A 12,177-nucleotide genomic window follows, 5' to 3' on the forward strand; every position below is an offset into this window, starting at 1 on the left:
TTGACAGACCGTTTTGGCCAATCACGAGAGATATGGAAGATGCTCCTTGGCTCTGATTAGTCCCAAAAAATTAAAAGGCGGAGTATATTTGACAGACGTTCCTAGATGCTTGTGTGACAGAAACGGGCAGCCGAACCAGAAGTCATGTGTGGTGAGTGTTGGATCCATTTAAATTTTAAACCCTATTAGTAGAGAGTCTGTCTTTAACTCAAACTGTCAGACGACTGTAAAACCGTCTGGCGTATAAATAAGCTTATTCTTCTTGGAGCCAATTTGAATTAGCCAGAGGTTGCTAACCAAGTTAGCTAAGTGAATGAGAACCAAATGATGCTGCGTGGCCACTCAAATATTAAGTCATCAATAGTGGATTTTGACGACACCATGTCGCGCCTATTCACAAGATTAGGGTGTCAAAACTGTAATTTACTAGGAGTAAGAAAGTCATACTGTGGTACAAGCTAGCTAGTAATAGGTTATTGGCTAATTGCCGTTCGTAGTAAAGCGACGCTCATGTTTTTAACTTTCAATCTGCTCTCCATTCATTTGATTTAATTAATTCGACAGTCATTAATGTCCTCGAGTCAGTTTACTTATCGACTGAACAAAGAAGGAACCAATTTTGACACAATAGTCAGTGTTAAATTCGGCGCGTATTCTTTTAATTCTGGAAAGAAGTTTAATGACTCACTCATGTTATCACAACATATCGTCTTACTTTTTGCTTGTCGCAATGAGTGGTAGCTGATTCTGTACCTGTTTCCCATCAATGTCACCACAATCTCTGATCAAAGTTAACGATTAGGTGATATTTTAAGGTTCTAACCCATCGGTGTCCATCACAAGGCCCAGGGACCAGATACGGACCGCCACAATAATTTAAGTGGCCCACGTAGACAAATTTTGAAGACAAATGACTTTGTGTCATTACTACAATTACAAATTGTCTTCACTTTTAAAATAAGAGATATTGTTTGCAATTTAAAAAACAATAGAGATATTGCTTGCAATTTTTATTACCATTCATCTTATTAAAGGATTTGAACAGTTTATACTAGTCTGATTTCAAAACTAATTATTCGTCCGGCTATACTGTATATAGTTGACGTTGGCAATCTTAATGACCCTCCAAGAGAAACTGACTACAACAAAAATAAGACCAACTTTTTTTCTTTTCTGATAATTTTGGAATAGACTGAGGGAAAGAAAACCTTTGTCAGACCATTCAATCCTGATAAACATAGAAAATATTCAATAATTTAACATCATTACATGACCTGTCAAAATGCACAGTGTGCAAAACAAATTATTTGATGGCTTGATGGTGGCTGCAAATTTTACAACATCCAGCTCCATTTGAAAAGAATAGGGGAAATTAAGTCATTTCAAATGTTTTTGGTTGTTCTTTGGGGAAAGCGATGTTCAGAGAACAATAAGTGGTTTTATTTTTATAATCGTTTAAAAATTAATGTTTTTGTTACGTTTGTTGTAAGTTGCTATTGGTGTGACATAAACTCCCCTATTCATTTTAGAGTGCAAATGTCCTCCTGAGTATACCTCCCCCACCTAAAGAAATAAAAGCCTCACTGCTCTATTAAATGAAAGAAAGCTCTGTTGGACTAGGACTGTTGGACTGCTGTGCTACTGCTTCATCACTGCTTAGCTGTTTGCCCAAACGCACATTGCTCATGCTATCATATGACACATTAAGGCAAATATTTGTACAAACAGTGAACCACTAGTTTAAATAAAAACATTCTGTGCCTGGTTTAGTGTATCTAAATTCTAGTTGGTAATCTTTGAACAGCTTTAATGTGAAACTTCCACCACTAAATGTCATTTTGGATCTGGTGGATTGACTCTCCAACTGCGTTTCTTATTTATTTTTTGGGTCTTTCCTTTTTTGTGGTTGCTTTTTTTTTGTCAAACCGATCAGTGGTTTGTGTACTTGTCTGACAATCGGACCTGTCAGTGTTATTTTTAACTGTGTTAATACCAATGTACTTTCCATGATTTCCTGTGAGGTGGAATAGAAAGAAAAAATATACGACAACTGTCAATCTGTGGAATGTAGAAGATCGTGTTTGACATCGGAGGGGCGGGTTTTTTGTTGCCTCGCTGTGTTTTGTCCGTGTACGCCTCACACAATACCAATGTACGTATACGCACACGCACGGACAGTCCACTTCATGACGCATGCCTTTGTTCTAACTATGGTACGGAACTAAGTAACACTTGCAAGACTGGTTCTCGTATATTTTATTATGTGCGCAGTGGACATGCTCTTTATTTTTTTCTGCCAAATGTATTGGAAGAATGGGGTTATATCAGGTCTGCTTAGTTACATTTGTTGTCTTTTATCAGTTGCTCTCAGAAATGAAATGACAAGTGAACAATGAAGGTATTTTTGGAAGGGATTATCGGATGTGTAATATGCTAAACAAAAACATTAGAGTCATAGACCTGCCTTAAACTTTCCACAGCGGTGAGGCGCTCGACTCTTATCAGCAATGATAATGTTCTTTTCTTCCCCCCAGGAATCTTCGCTTATCTCAACTACCATGTACCAAGGACTCGGCGTGAGATCCTTGAAATCCTTCTCAAAGGCCTGCGACGTCTGGAGTACCGAGGCTATGACTCTGCCGGTGAGACAGAAGAGAAAACTGTTGTCAGCAACGCACTCTGCTTTGTTTATCCTTGGCTGTCTTCTCGCTTTCAAACCAGAGGAAAATTACCTTGATTATGTCACATAGCTGCTGCCATTCAGACACCGCACAAAGGAAACATGATTGGCCTTCCCTAACAAAAGTTTCAGAAGGAAGATGTGCTTGCCCAACATCCTCACTCAATAAATCACTTCAAAACATTTCAAAAGCAGTTAACTGTAGTCTTTACTAGTCAATCAAAAGGGAGACAAAAAGCCATTTTAGAAAAATGTAATTTTGTCCAAAAAACTTTTGGTTTAAACTTTTTTAGGCAGAAGTCTATCGGTATGACATGTATTTTCCTTGAAGACTCAATTGCTCTCCAAAAATTCATTCTTCCTCTGTAAACCCATTTTTTTCACTTACAGTGACTATTAAAATGGAATTACTGTACCCTATTAAATTAAAAACTTGAAATGGAATGTCATTCCCAACTAGCTGCACGTAGATTCATTATTCTAAATGTCTGACGTAAATATCAATGTGGTGTTTAGTGTTCAAGTATTTTGTTTGTTTTCAGGTGTGGGCATTGATGGCGGTAATGGCAAGGATTGGGAGACCAATGGCAGGACTATCCAACTGATCAAGCAGCGTGGAAAAGTGAATGCTCTTGATGAGGAGATCCACAGTAAGCTGAAAGTAGTTGATCACATGACAACAAAAGAATGTCTCCTGAATGGGCCACTGTTTTGATTTAAGGTGTTAACGTAGTCTGTTTTGTTTGCTTAGAACAGCAAGATCTGGATCTTGAGGTGGAGTTGGATGTCCACCTCGGCATTGCTCACACCCGCTGGGCCACACATGGAGAACCGAGCCCAGTCAATAGCCACCCACACAGATCAGACAAGACCAATGGTCAGTGATTTGCTCACGATGTAAATAATTAATTAGTTCAGTTTTAGTTTGTTAGTATGTTGGTATTGTTCAATATCTTGATGTTCGTGTTCAATGAAGCCATACTTATGGAACGAGTAAGTAGAGTGCGTCACTAGGTTACGGTCTCAGGGTTCAGTGTTTTTTGTTATGCTCTGCAGAGTTCATTGTTATTCACAATGGAATTATCACCAACTATAAAGATCTAAGGAAATTCCTGGTGAGCACAATTTCTTCTTTTTCATTCTTTTTTTTTTATCATCGTGAATGACCCAGACAGGGTTTTACTCTTTGATCCCACCCTGCAGATGAGTAAAGGCTATGAGTTTGAGTCTGAGACCGACACAGAGTCCATTGCCAAACTGGTAAAGTACATGTACGACAACCGCGAGAGTGATGACATCTGTTTTGCCACTCTGGTGGAAAGGGTAACACAGCAACTGGTCAGTAAGGACACACACACACACACAGACAAATTATTATTGATTATCAATTGAAACGTAGTTCACTATACTTCTCAGGAAGGTGCTTTTGCGCTGGTCTTCAAGAGTGTTCATTATCCTGCTGAGGCAGTTGTCACAAGGTAAATAGTCGCTGTTTATTTGTACTTTGTTGGTATTGATACCTTGTCATACAAATTCATGTTTGCTCGCCCCACAATCAAAGGTACTTTGTGAACTTTTTTTGAAACCGTCGTATTGCGCAGGAGGGGAAGTCCGCTGCTGATTGGTGTGCGAAGTGACCACAAGCTCTCAACAGACCATATTCCTGTGGTCTACCGCTCATGTAAGTGCCCATTTCAAGTCGTGTTTGTCTCTTTTGACTTCAGTTGGATTAAGACCTAGTTTCTGTTCTTTTTTTCTCAGCTGGCAAAGAAAAGAAGAGCTGCGGTTCCCTCCCCAGAGTCGACCAGGACACCTGCCTGTTCCCTGTGGATGAGAAAGCAGTTGAGTATTACTTTGCCTCCGATGCAAGGTAAGGATCCCACGGCCTGCCTATTCAACTACAAGCATCATCGTGCCACACTCCCGTGGCACTACCTGAATGGCAAATCAATATTGCGTTTGTGACTACAGTGCCGTTATAGAGCATACAAATCGGGTGATCTTCCTCGAGGATGATGACGTGGCTGCTGTGACAGAGGGAAGGCTGTCCATCCACAGGATAAAACGCAGAGCCGGAGATTACCCCGCCCGCGCTATACAGACCCTTCAGATGGAGCTTGAGCAAATCATGAAGGGTGAGTTTGGTGTCCCTAAATTGCTCTTTCTGCACCTGCAGCCTTCCGCTGTACTTCCACCATAGTGCCCCGTAATTAGTTGTGAAATGTCGCTGAATGCCTTTCACAGTTAACAGTTTTTGTTTTTTATTGTGTCAACATAGGGAACCACAAAGTAATTGATAGACTTAAACATAACTGTATTTGTATGTAGACCGTGAAGTGGTGTTCACTGGTGTCTATACACTGGTTGTCCCGCAGTCGACCAGCAGAGAGCAGAAATTAGCCACTGTTGGCTGGACTCGTGCATTCCTTTGTGGTCCAATCATTTTCTCAGCCTCTTGCCTGTTTCTGGAAGCGATCTGCTGAATAACCTAATTCGCATGACCCAAATTTCTTAGAGTCAAACTGAAAAACACGTTTCACTGTTGCAGTTTGTTAGGGATGGACAAACATTAACTCCCTCATGTCCCGTCTTTGTTTTGCTTGATAGAAAATAGTTGTTTTAGCCGATGTGTCAAGCATGTGTTGTTGCTAGTCCCTTACATTTTCAAGCAAGAAGTGAAACACTATATTGTTAGTGGTCCCCAGGAGTTTAATGTGTCAACCATACCTGTGGGTGAGCGCTTTATTAAAAACCATTGTGGGTTTTTTAGCAGCAGTTTTTAACAGTAGTACAAATGTTTCTTTATCTTCCCCTTTCCAAAACAGGCAATTTTAGCTCCTTCATGCAAAAGGAAATCTTTGAGCAGCCTGAGTCTGTGGTCAACACCATGAGAGGAAGAGTCAACTTTGATGACAACACAGGTTAGCAATATTATTCATGTGATTTTCTTGTCTTAATTTTTTAATATAATTTTAAAAGTAGTATTTATTCATTCATTGTGTAACAAAGAAAGATAATATCGAAATACTAGCAATAAAAAACGATCCATAAAAAGAAATACCGGTTGTTGCTGCTGTGCACCCATTGGCCTCTAAGATTACATTAAGAGAGCAATAAAGTAGTAACTGATCAGTAATATACTGTCTTTATAGTAAAAATATATTTGCAGAAAAAATTGTTTGTGAGCCACCAATTGGCCAATTGGATTATGTGGGATTAAAATCCTTGTGAAAACATAACGGATGAAAAATTTCTTTGACTGACTGGCTTCTCTCAGCACATGTGGGCTGCGTTTTAATGATGCGGAAAGTGGTTAAGCATAATGATGGATTGCTGTTTGCTTTGTCCCAGTGACCTTGGGTGGACTGAAGGACCACATCAAAGAGATCCAAAGATGTCGACGCCTGATTCTTATTGCATGCGGCACCAGCTACCATGCCGGCGTCGCGGTGAGTAGATACTAAACGGTTGATGTGTAAATTGTTATCATTCAAAAAATTATACAGGCCTGCGCCCAACTTGTTTTGATCAAATGATTTTGTTGGTCCTGCAGACTCGTCAGGTCCTGGAGGAGCTTACAGAGCTGCCTGTGATGGTGGAGCTGGCCAGCGATTTTCTGGACCGGAACACGCCTGTCTTCCGAGATGACGTTTGCTTCTTTATTAGCCAGTCGGGTGAGGGTGCAGTGCAGAGCACTGGCCTTGTTTCCATGTCAGGGACCCAGACTGTAAACTGTTGAGTAATCTGTTTATCGTCTTTTGTGTGATGTCCATCATGAGGTTTCTTTGGGGTTTGCTCAATTACAGCCTTGTGTGCATCACTCTCTACCAAACTAACAATCAAAATCACAACCTTTACATAAATGTTCTGTTGCATCTCATGTTTTCTTACATGTCATCCCTCAGGTGAGACTGCTGATAGTTTGATGGCCCTGCGCTACTGCAAGGAAAGAGGGGCTCTGACTGTGGGCATCACAAACACGGTGGGCAGCTCCATCTCTCGGGAGACTGACTGTGGAGTCCACATCAATGCCGGACCTGAGATCGGCGTGGCCAGCACTAAGGTGAGGCAGGAGAGATTTGGTGCTCTGCACATTTGCCAATGCCAAATGTCTGGGTCGCTGTACCATGGATGTTTTTTTCCAAAACAAAAGTCCAACTCAGATTGGTTCCAATTTCCAGATTCTTCCATATGAAGTTATAGAATATACTCAATGTATTTCAGTCAGTTAAGTTAGCCACTATTGATAGTGACTATCATAAAAACCTTCTACCACTCAATGATGAAAATGTCATGCAAAGTTGAATTGCATCCTGCAAGCACTTCATGTAGCGCTTTAATTTTTTTTTTTTTTATTTGTATTTTTTTTCTCACGAGTGTAAAGATATTTTCTGTTTTGACTTGGATAAGAAGTGACATTGGGTAGACATATCGAGTGCTTTGAATCTCTTCCTGTATTCTTCAGATCAGTTTCCATTAAAAGAATAAGTTTTACATAGGAATTTAAAAAATACATATTTTACATCATTGGTTAGATAACTTTAAATATCAATCTCTTCTATAAATGGGCTGTCACATTTGTTATAAACTGCTATTTAGAAACAAAACATCCATCCCTGTTCCATACCGGGATGTGGCCGTGCAATGTATATAACAGCATCTTATAAGTGAAGGCCACACCTGGAAACTGTGGATGAAACCCAGATCTCTCAATGTACAGTAGCCTAAAACCTGATAACTTAAAGGGCCAGTATTGTGATAGTTTTGTATTCGACCTCATTAGGTTGTGCAGGTGGGCCATATTATGAGGCCAGTGAGTGCATATATACACAATGGCACGCAACTAAAAATATCTGGGCTTATTTGTTTAAAGAGGGCCAATGACGCAGGTTCCGTCCCGGCCTGGCCCGGCCCTTGCACTTGGCTCAGGGACTTGAGCGGCTTGCTGCTCCAGAGCCTGCAAGCACGCCTCGGAGACGCCATCATTTACTGCTTGGCTGCCTCGGCCCAAGCAGCGCTGCACAACCACATTTGCCAAATCACTGGAGAACATGTGTCACAACGTGAATCTAGAGCACTGCAATTTGACGTTTTTAGAGCTAAATTAATAATAAAAAAAAAAATTAAACACTTGTCATGGGTTGTCCGATTTGGCAGGTCAACTGACAGTGAGTGGAAGACTGTGACTGTACATTTGGGGAATTTCAACTTGGAAAAAACGATTTCAGAGGGATCTTAGTTTTTTTTCAGCTGCATAAAAGCGTGGTCATCATTTTTAGATAAAGGTCAGTGTGTTCCACATGAATTACACTGTGCACCATTTGATCACATTTTTGGGCAGCACATTCGGTTATAGAACTGAGGGACCACAATTAAAAAAATTAAAAAAATAAAAATCGTAAAGGTTTTCACAATTAATTTTTGGGCATCGGGTCTTATGTATAGAACTGGCTTCAGGTGAACATTGTCTCTCCCAAACGGCTATAGGTCTCTCAACTTAAGGTGAGATGAAGGAACAAAGAGCACATTGCTGATGACAGCAGACTTTTGTATTCCCCAAGTTTCAAGCAATTGTTCAGGATGAGCGTTGGTTTTGATTTCGCTCCACATTCGCCTGCACCCACCTCAACTTGCTATTCTCATCTGTTGTCCATTATTAGGTGGAGACAAAATTCATTATCAGGACAGCAGAAAAGAGATCATAGTCTCAGAAATGTTGCTTTAAACGAGATTGTATTCCTTTTTTGTATGTTTTGGGAGATTTTCATCCACTCGGAGATTTTTGTTAATCAGTGTCATTGTGGTTGTATCAGCTTGCATTGTGTGTCGATGAGCGAAGGCTACACTCACAACATTCTTTTTTTCTTTTTTTTTTTATTAGGCCTACACAAGCCAGTTTGTGGCCCTCATTATGTTCGCTCTGATGATGTGCGCTGACCGGATTTCCATGCAGCCAAGACGCCGTGACATCATCCAGGGTTTGAAGGTGCTTCCAGGTAAGTCAAAGATGCTGGGCTTTACAGATTAAAAAAGAAACATCGGAAACTTCATTGGGTTCACCGAATGAAATCCTCCCAAATTTTATAAGGCATGCAAGAGCCCAAAGTGAAGAGCCAAATGCTGAGCTAGTGAAAGTAACTGAACTGAACTGAACTGGACAATTGTGAAAAATGACAGCTGTTGATCCCGCACATCAGGCAGTTGACCCCAAATATGCACTTGCTCCGGTGAAATAACTGCACCTGCTAGTGTTTTCATCAGGAAAAAGGTTTTGATGCACCACATGTACTGTAGTCAATCATTTGATTGAACCACAAAGAACATGGTGCGATTGTCAAAGAAAGAAATTATCCTGTCTGCTGTAGCTATGAAACTATTATCCAAAGAGAGGAAACAGGTGAGAAATAAATGCAGTCCATTGACCAAACGTGTGCATTTCCACAACAGACTCTCTGCCAGCATCAGGCTGTTTGGCCATTCTGCTGTTCATAGTCAACATTCCTATCGGAGACTTCACACGTGTGTACTTTGCACCACATGTTTCTGACCAGATCCTAATTTGTTTCCCCCCTCCCGTGTGCATCAGACCTGATCAAGGAGGTCCTCAGTATGGATGATGAGATCCAGAAGCTGGCGACAGAGCTGTACCAGCAAAAGAGTGTACTGATCATGGGCAGAGGCTACCATTATGCTACCTCCTTGGAAGGAGCCCTGGTGAGAAAAAAAACAATCATCCTTTCCCCACTGTCTACGTGTCTTATTTATTTATTTATCACACAAGCTTTTTCTTCAAATGAGTTCAATATCTCTGGAGGAGAACATAGAATGTGTCACTCCTTTCAGCATATGTTTTTTGTATTTGCGTAAGTGACCAACTGTGCGTTTCATTCCTCCTGACTAATAAAGTTATTAGTTGACGACGTAAGTGTTGAACTTCAGTGACTTTTCTTCCCCAGAAAATCAAGGAGATCACGTACATGCACTCTGAGGGCATCCTGGCTGGGGAGCTGAAGCATGGCCCTCTGGCTCTTGTGGACAATCTCATGCCAGTCATCATGATCATCATGAAAGACCATACATACCTCAAATGTCAGAACGCCCTGCAGCAAGTTGTCGCCCGCCAGGTAGGACGGACTATACCAATCGCTTCAATGTGTACGCTCAAAAATATTGTGTAAATGATTTTCTTTTTCTCACTTGGACGGCAATAGAATTTTTCAAAACAGGAACTTGTCAGAGTTTGCAAGTATACCTAATTTTTCATGATGTTATCCAATGAAAACCTGCACATTGGGGGAATTTCTTTGTTTTGGGATTTATTGAGATGGAAAACATGCACTTTTATTGCTCTTTGGACAAATGGAGGAAAAATATTTGGCCTTGTGGCGCACCTCTTGTAACATGACATCATCACTATTGGACAGCAGGACCACATGACGTTATCGGAGGTGTAAGACTGATGGAACAGATTTATTTTTTCTTTTTCCCCAAGCCATTTTTACCAGTGATCTAATTATGTTTTTTATTTAATTGTTTTGCTTTGACAGGGCCGTCCGATCATAATCTGCGACAGAGACGATTACGAGAGCATCAGCAACTCGGGCCGCACCATCAAAGTGCCTCACTGCGTGGACTGCTTGCAAGGCATCCTGAGCGTCATCCCCCTGCAGCTGCTCTCCTTCCATCTGGCAGTGCTCCGAGGCTTCGACGTAAGTGCCTTAGGCTCGCCCCGCCCGCGCTGACACCAGTTATATTTGTGAGGGGTAAAAATTGAAAGTGTGAAATGCTTAAGATGAAAGTGGATTGTGCTGTGTACACTTAGGTGGACTGTCCTCGAAATCTAGCCAAGTCAGTGACAGTGGAGTGAATGGGCCCATTCGTCACCATGCGGTGGGCTGGAGGACACGTAGACATGGCGAGGGACTGAAGAACAACATGTCCCCGTTGATGTGTCTGGTTTTGTACGTCCTGTCCTCTTTTATGCATTTTACCCATATCTGGCTGTTTCATCTCTGTTGGACTTCTTAGTGTTGTAGTAGACTGGCGGCGGTATGGGCTGGCACTCACGTTATCCACCTTGCTCTGACTCGGTGTGCCAATAAGCATCAAAATGAAGCTTCTTTCTTCTTATTAATGCGGCAAACTGGTGAGAGTAGTTTATTTCACTGAGAGCGTCTTGAAGCCAATGTTACTGACTATGAACAACGTTTTGCCTCTTCTTTCAAGTGCTTTTATTAGTCATTTAGTGGGCGTCTTTCTGTTTTCAGGTGTCAAATGTCAAGCCATGGTAGTCATAAATGGTGCCACTTTGAAGCTGTTTTGATTTATGTGCACAACTTTCACTGAAGTAGCAGCATTTGCGTGCGTGCTCTTGCTTTCACGATCAAATAGTTTTATGTTCTTTATATATGTTTTTTTTTTTTTTTTTAATATATAAATCACGCAATTTCCTATTTAATCTTGACCTGTTCTTGTACAAGAACAAGACTTGATTCTCTACTTTGTCATACGACACAATGAAGTGAGATGAAGTTACTGCCAGCCCGCACCCATCATGACTACTGCAAATGCAATGTCGGGACCATTTGTAACTATTAATTTGATATCTTTTTTCATTTTCTTGTGGGAATTCAGAATTTTCTATTGTTACTCTGACTTAAAAAGTGAATGTTAGACTTTTGAAGAAAAAAAAAAAATAGTCCTCTCAACCCAAACACTTCATGTTTGGGCCGCTGGAAACCAAAATACGTGTATTTGATATGCACGTGTTTATGGTGTGTTTGTAGACGCGTGTAATGAAGATGCTTCAAGGCCTTAGACGGCTCACACACTGTCACCACATGTATTAGATGCTGACAAGGAGAGAGATTGATGTAATTCATACACATTTGTGAAGGAACGGGAGCTGCTATTGTTACCATTTTTACATTTGCTTTCTACATTCCTCGCGCTTCTGCAATCGGGCCTTAATCTCAATTTACGCATGCATCCTAAACATTGAGCTTTGGTTTATATGCCAGGTTTGAAATCCGTGTCATTAGTGTGCAAAACTGTCTTCTTTCAATTCAGTGATGTTACAGATATTAGTGTTACAGATATTAGTGGGATACTATTTAGCATCCCAGGTGATATAATAAAGAGTACACCGGTTCTTTTTGTGAGCTCAATTGACACATGTATACTATTCCGGATTCATTCCAATAAAGACTTTTATGATGTATAAGCTCAATATGTTTATGTTGGATTTTTGTACAATTTAAAATGACTAAAAGAGCATATTGTGCAAGAACATGAAAATCATCTTGCCAATTGAGTGTTATTTGTTGGATGGATATGGGGTGGATCATAGCAACTTTCTGGACTTGGGGATAAACACGGACAAACGGCCAAAGTCGGTCATCTCAGTGCTAAAAGTACAAATAGAGCCAAATGATGATCTAATACCCAAGAAAATCATGTATACTATGAGACTGCCAAGACACCAGTGAGCGTTAAAG

General features: G+C 40.7%; 1 protein-coding gene across 4 annotated transcripts; it reads left to right on the forward strand.

Moving 5' to 3' along the window:
* Nucleotides 1-3: 3 nt before the first annotated feature.
* Nucleotides 4-11,909, forward strand: LOC133154122 (glutamine--fructose-6-phosphate aminotransferase [isomerizing] 1). 4 transcript variants are annotated; one of them, XM_061278573.1, is made up of 19 exons: nucleotides 4-151; nucleotides 2,535-2,642; nucleotides 3,223-3,330; nucleotides 3,432-3,557; nucleotides 3,737-3,795; nucleotides 3,884-4,018; nucleotides 4,097-4,158; nucleotides 4,282-4,361; nucleotides 4,442-4,550; nucleotides 4,652-4,815; nucleotides 5,506-5,601; nucleotides 6,032-6,129; nucleotides 6,234-6,414; nucleotides 6,586-6,743; nucleotides 8,562-8,676; nucleotides 9,267-9,394; nucleotides 9,637-9,804; nucleotides 10,228-10,389; nucleotides 10,503-11,909. In XM_061278573.1, the coding sequence occupies exons 1-19, from the start codon at nucleotides 145-147 to the stop codon at nucleotides 10,545-10,547; spliced, it is 2,109 nt and encodes a 702-aa protein (XP_061134557.1). In that variant the 5' UTR covers nucleotides 4-144; the 3' UTR covers nucleotides 10,548-11,909. The 4 variants fall into 4 exon arrangements, with proteins under 4 accessions (XP_061134557.1, XP_061134558.1, XP_061134555.1 ...); XM_061278574.1 differs by having other exon boundaries at nucleotides 6,234-6,354; XM_061278571.1 differs by lacking the exon at nucleotides 4-151 and adding an exon at nucleotides 2,237-2,328.
* Nucleotides 11,910-12,177: the final 268 nt, after the last annotated feature.

Source organism: Syngnathus typhle, linkage group LG5 (assembly GCF_033458585.1).
Source record: "Syngnathus typhle isolate RoL2023-S1 ecotype Sweden linkage group LG5, RoL_Styp_1.0, whole genome shotgun sequence".
NCBI classification, from domain to species: domain Eukaryota; kingdom Metazoa; phylum Chordata; class Actinopteri; order Syngnathiformes; family Syngnathidae; genus Syngnathus; species Syngnathus typhle.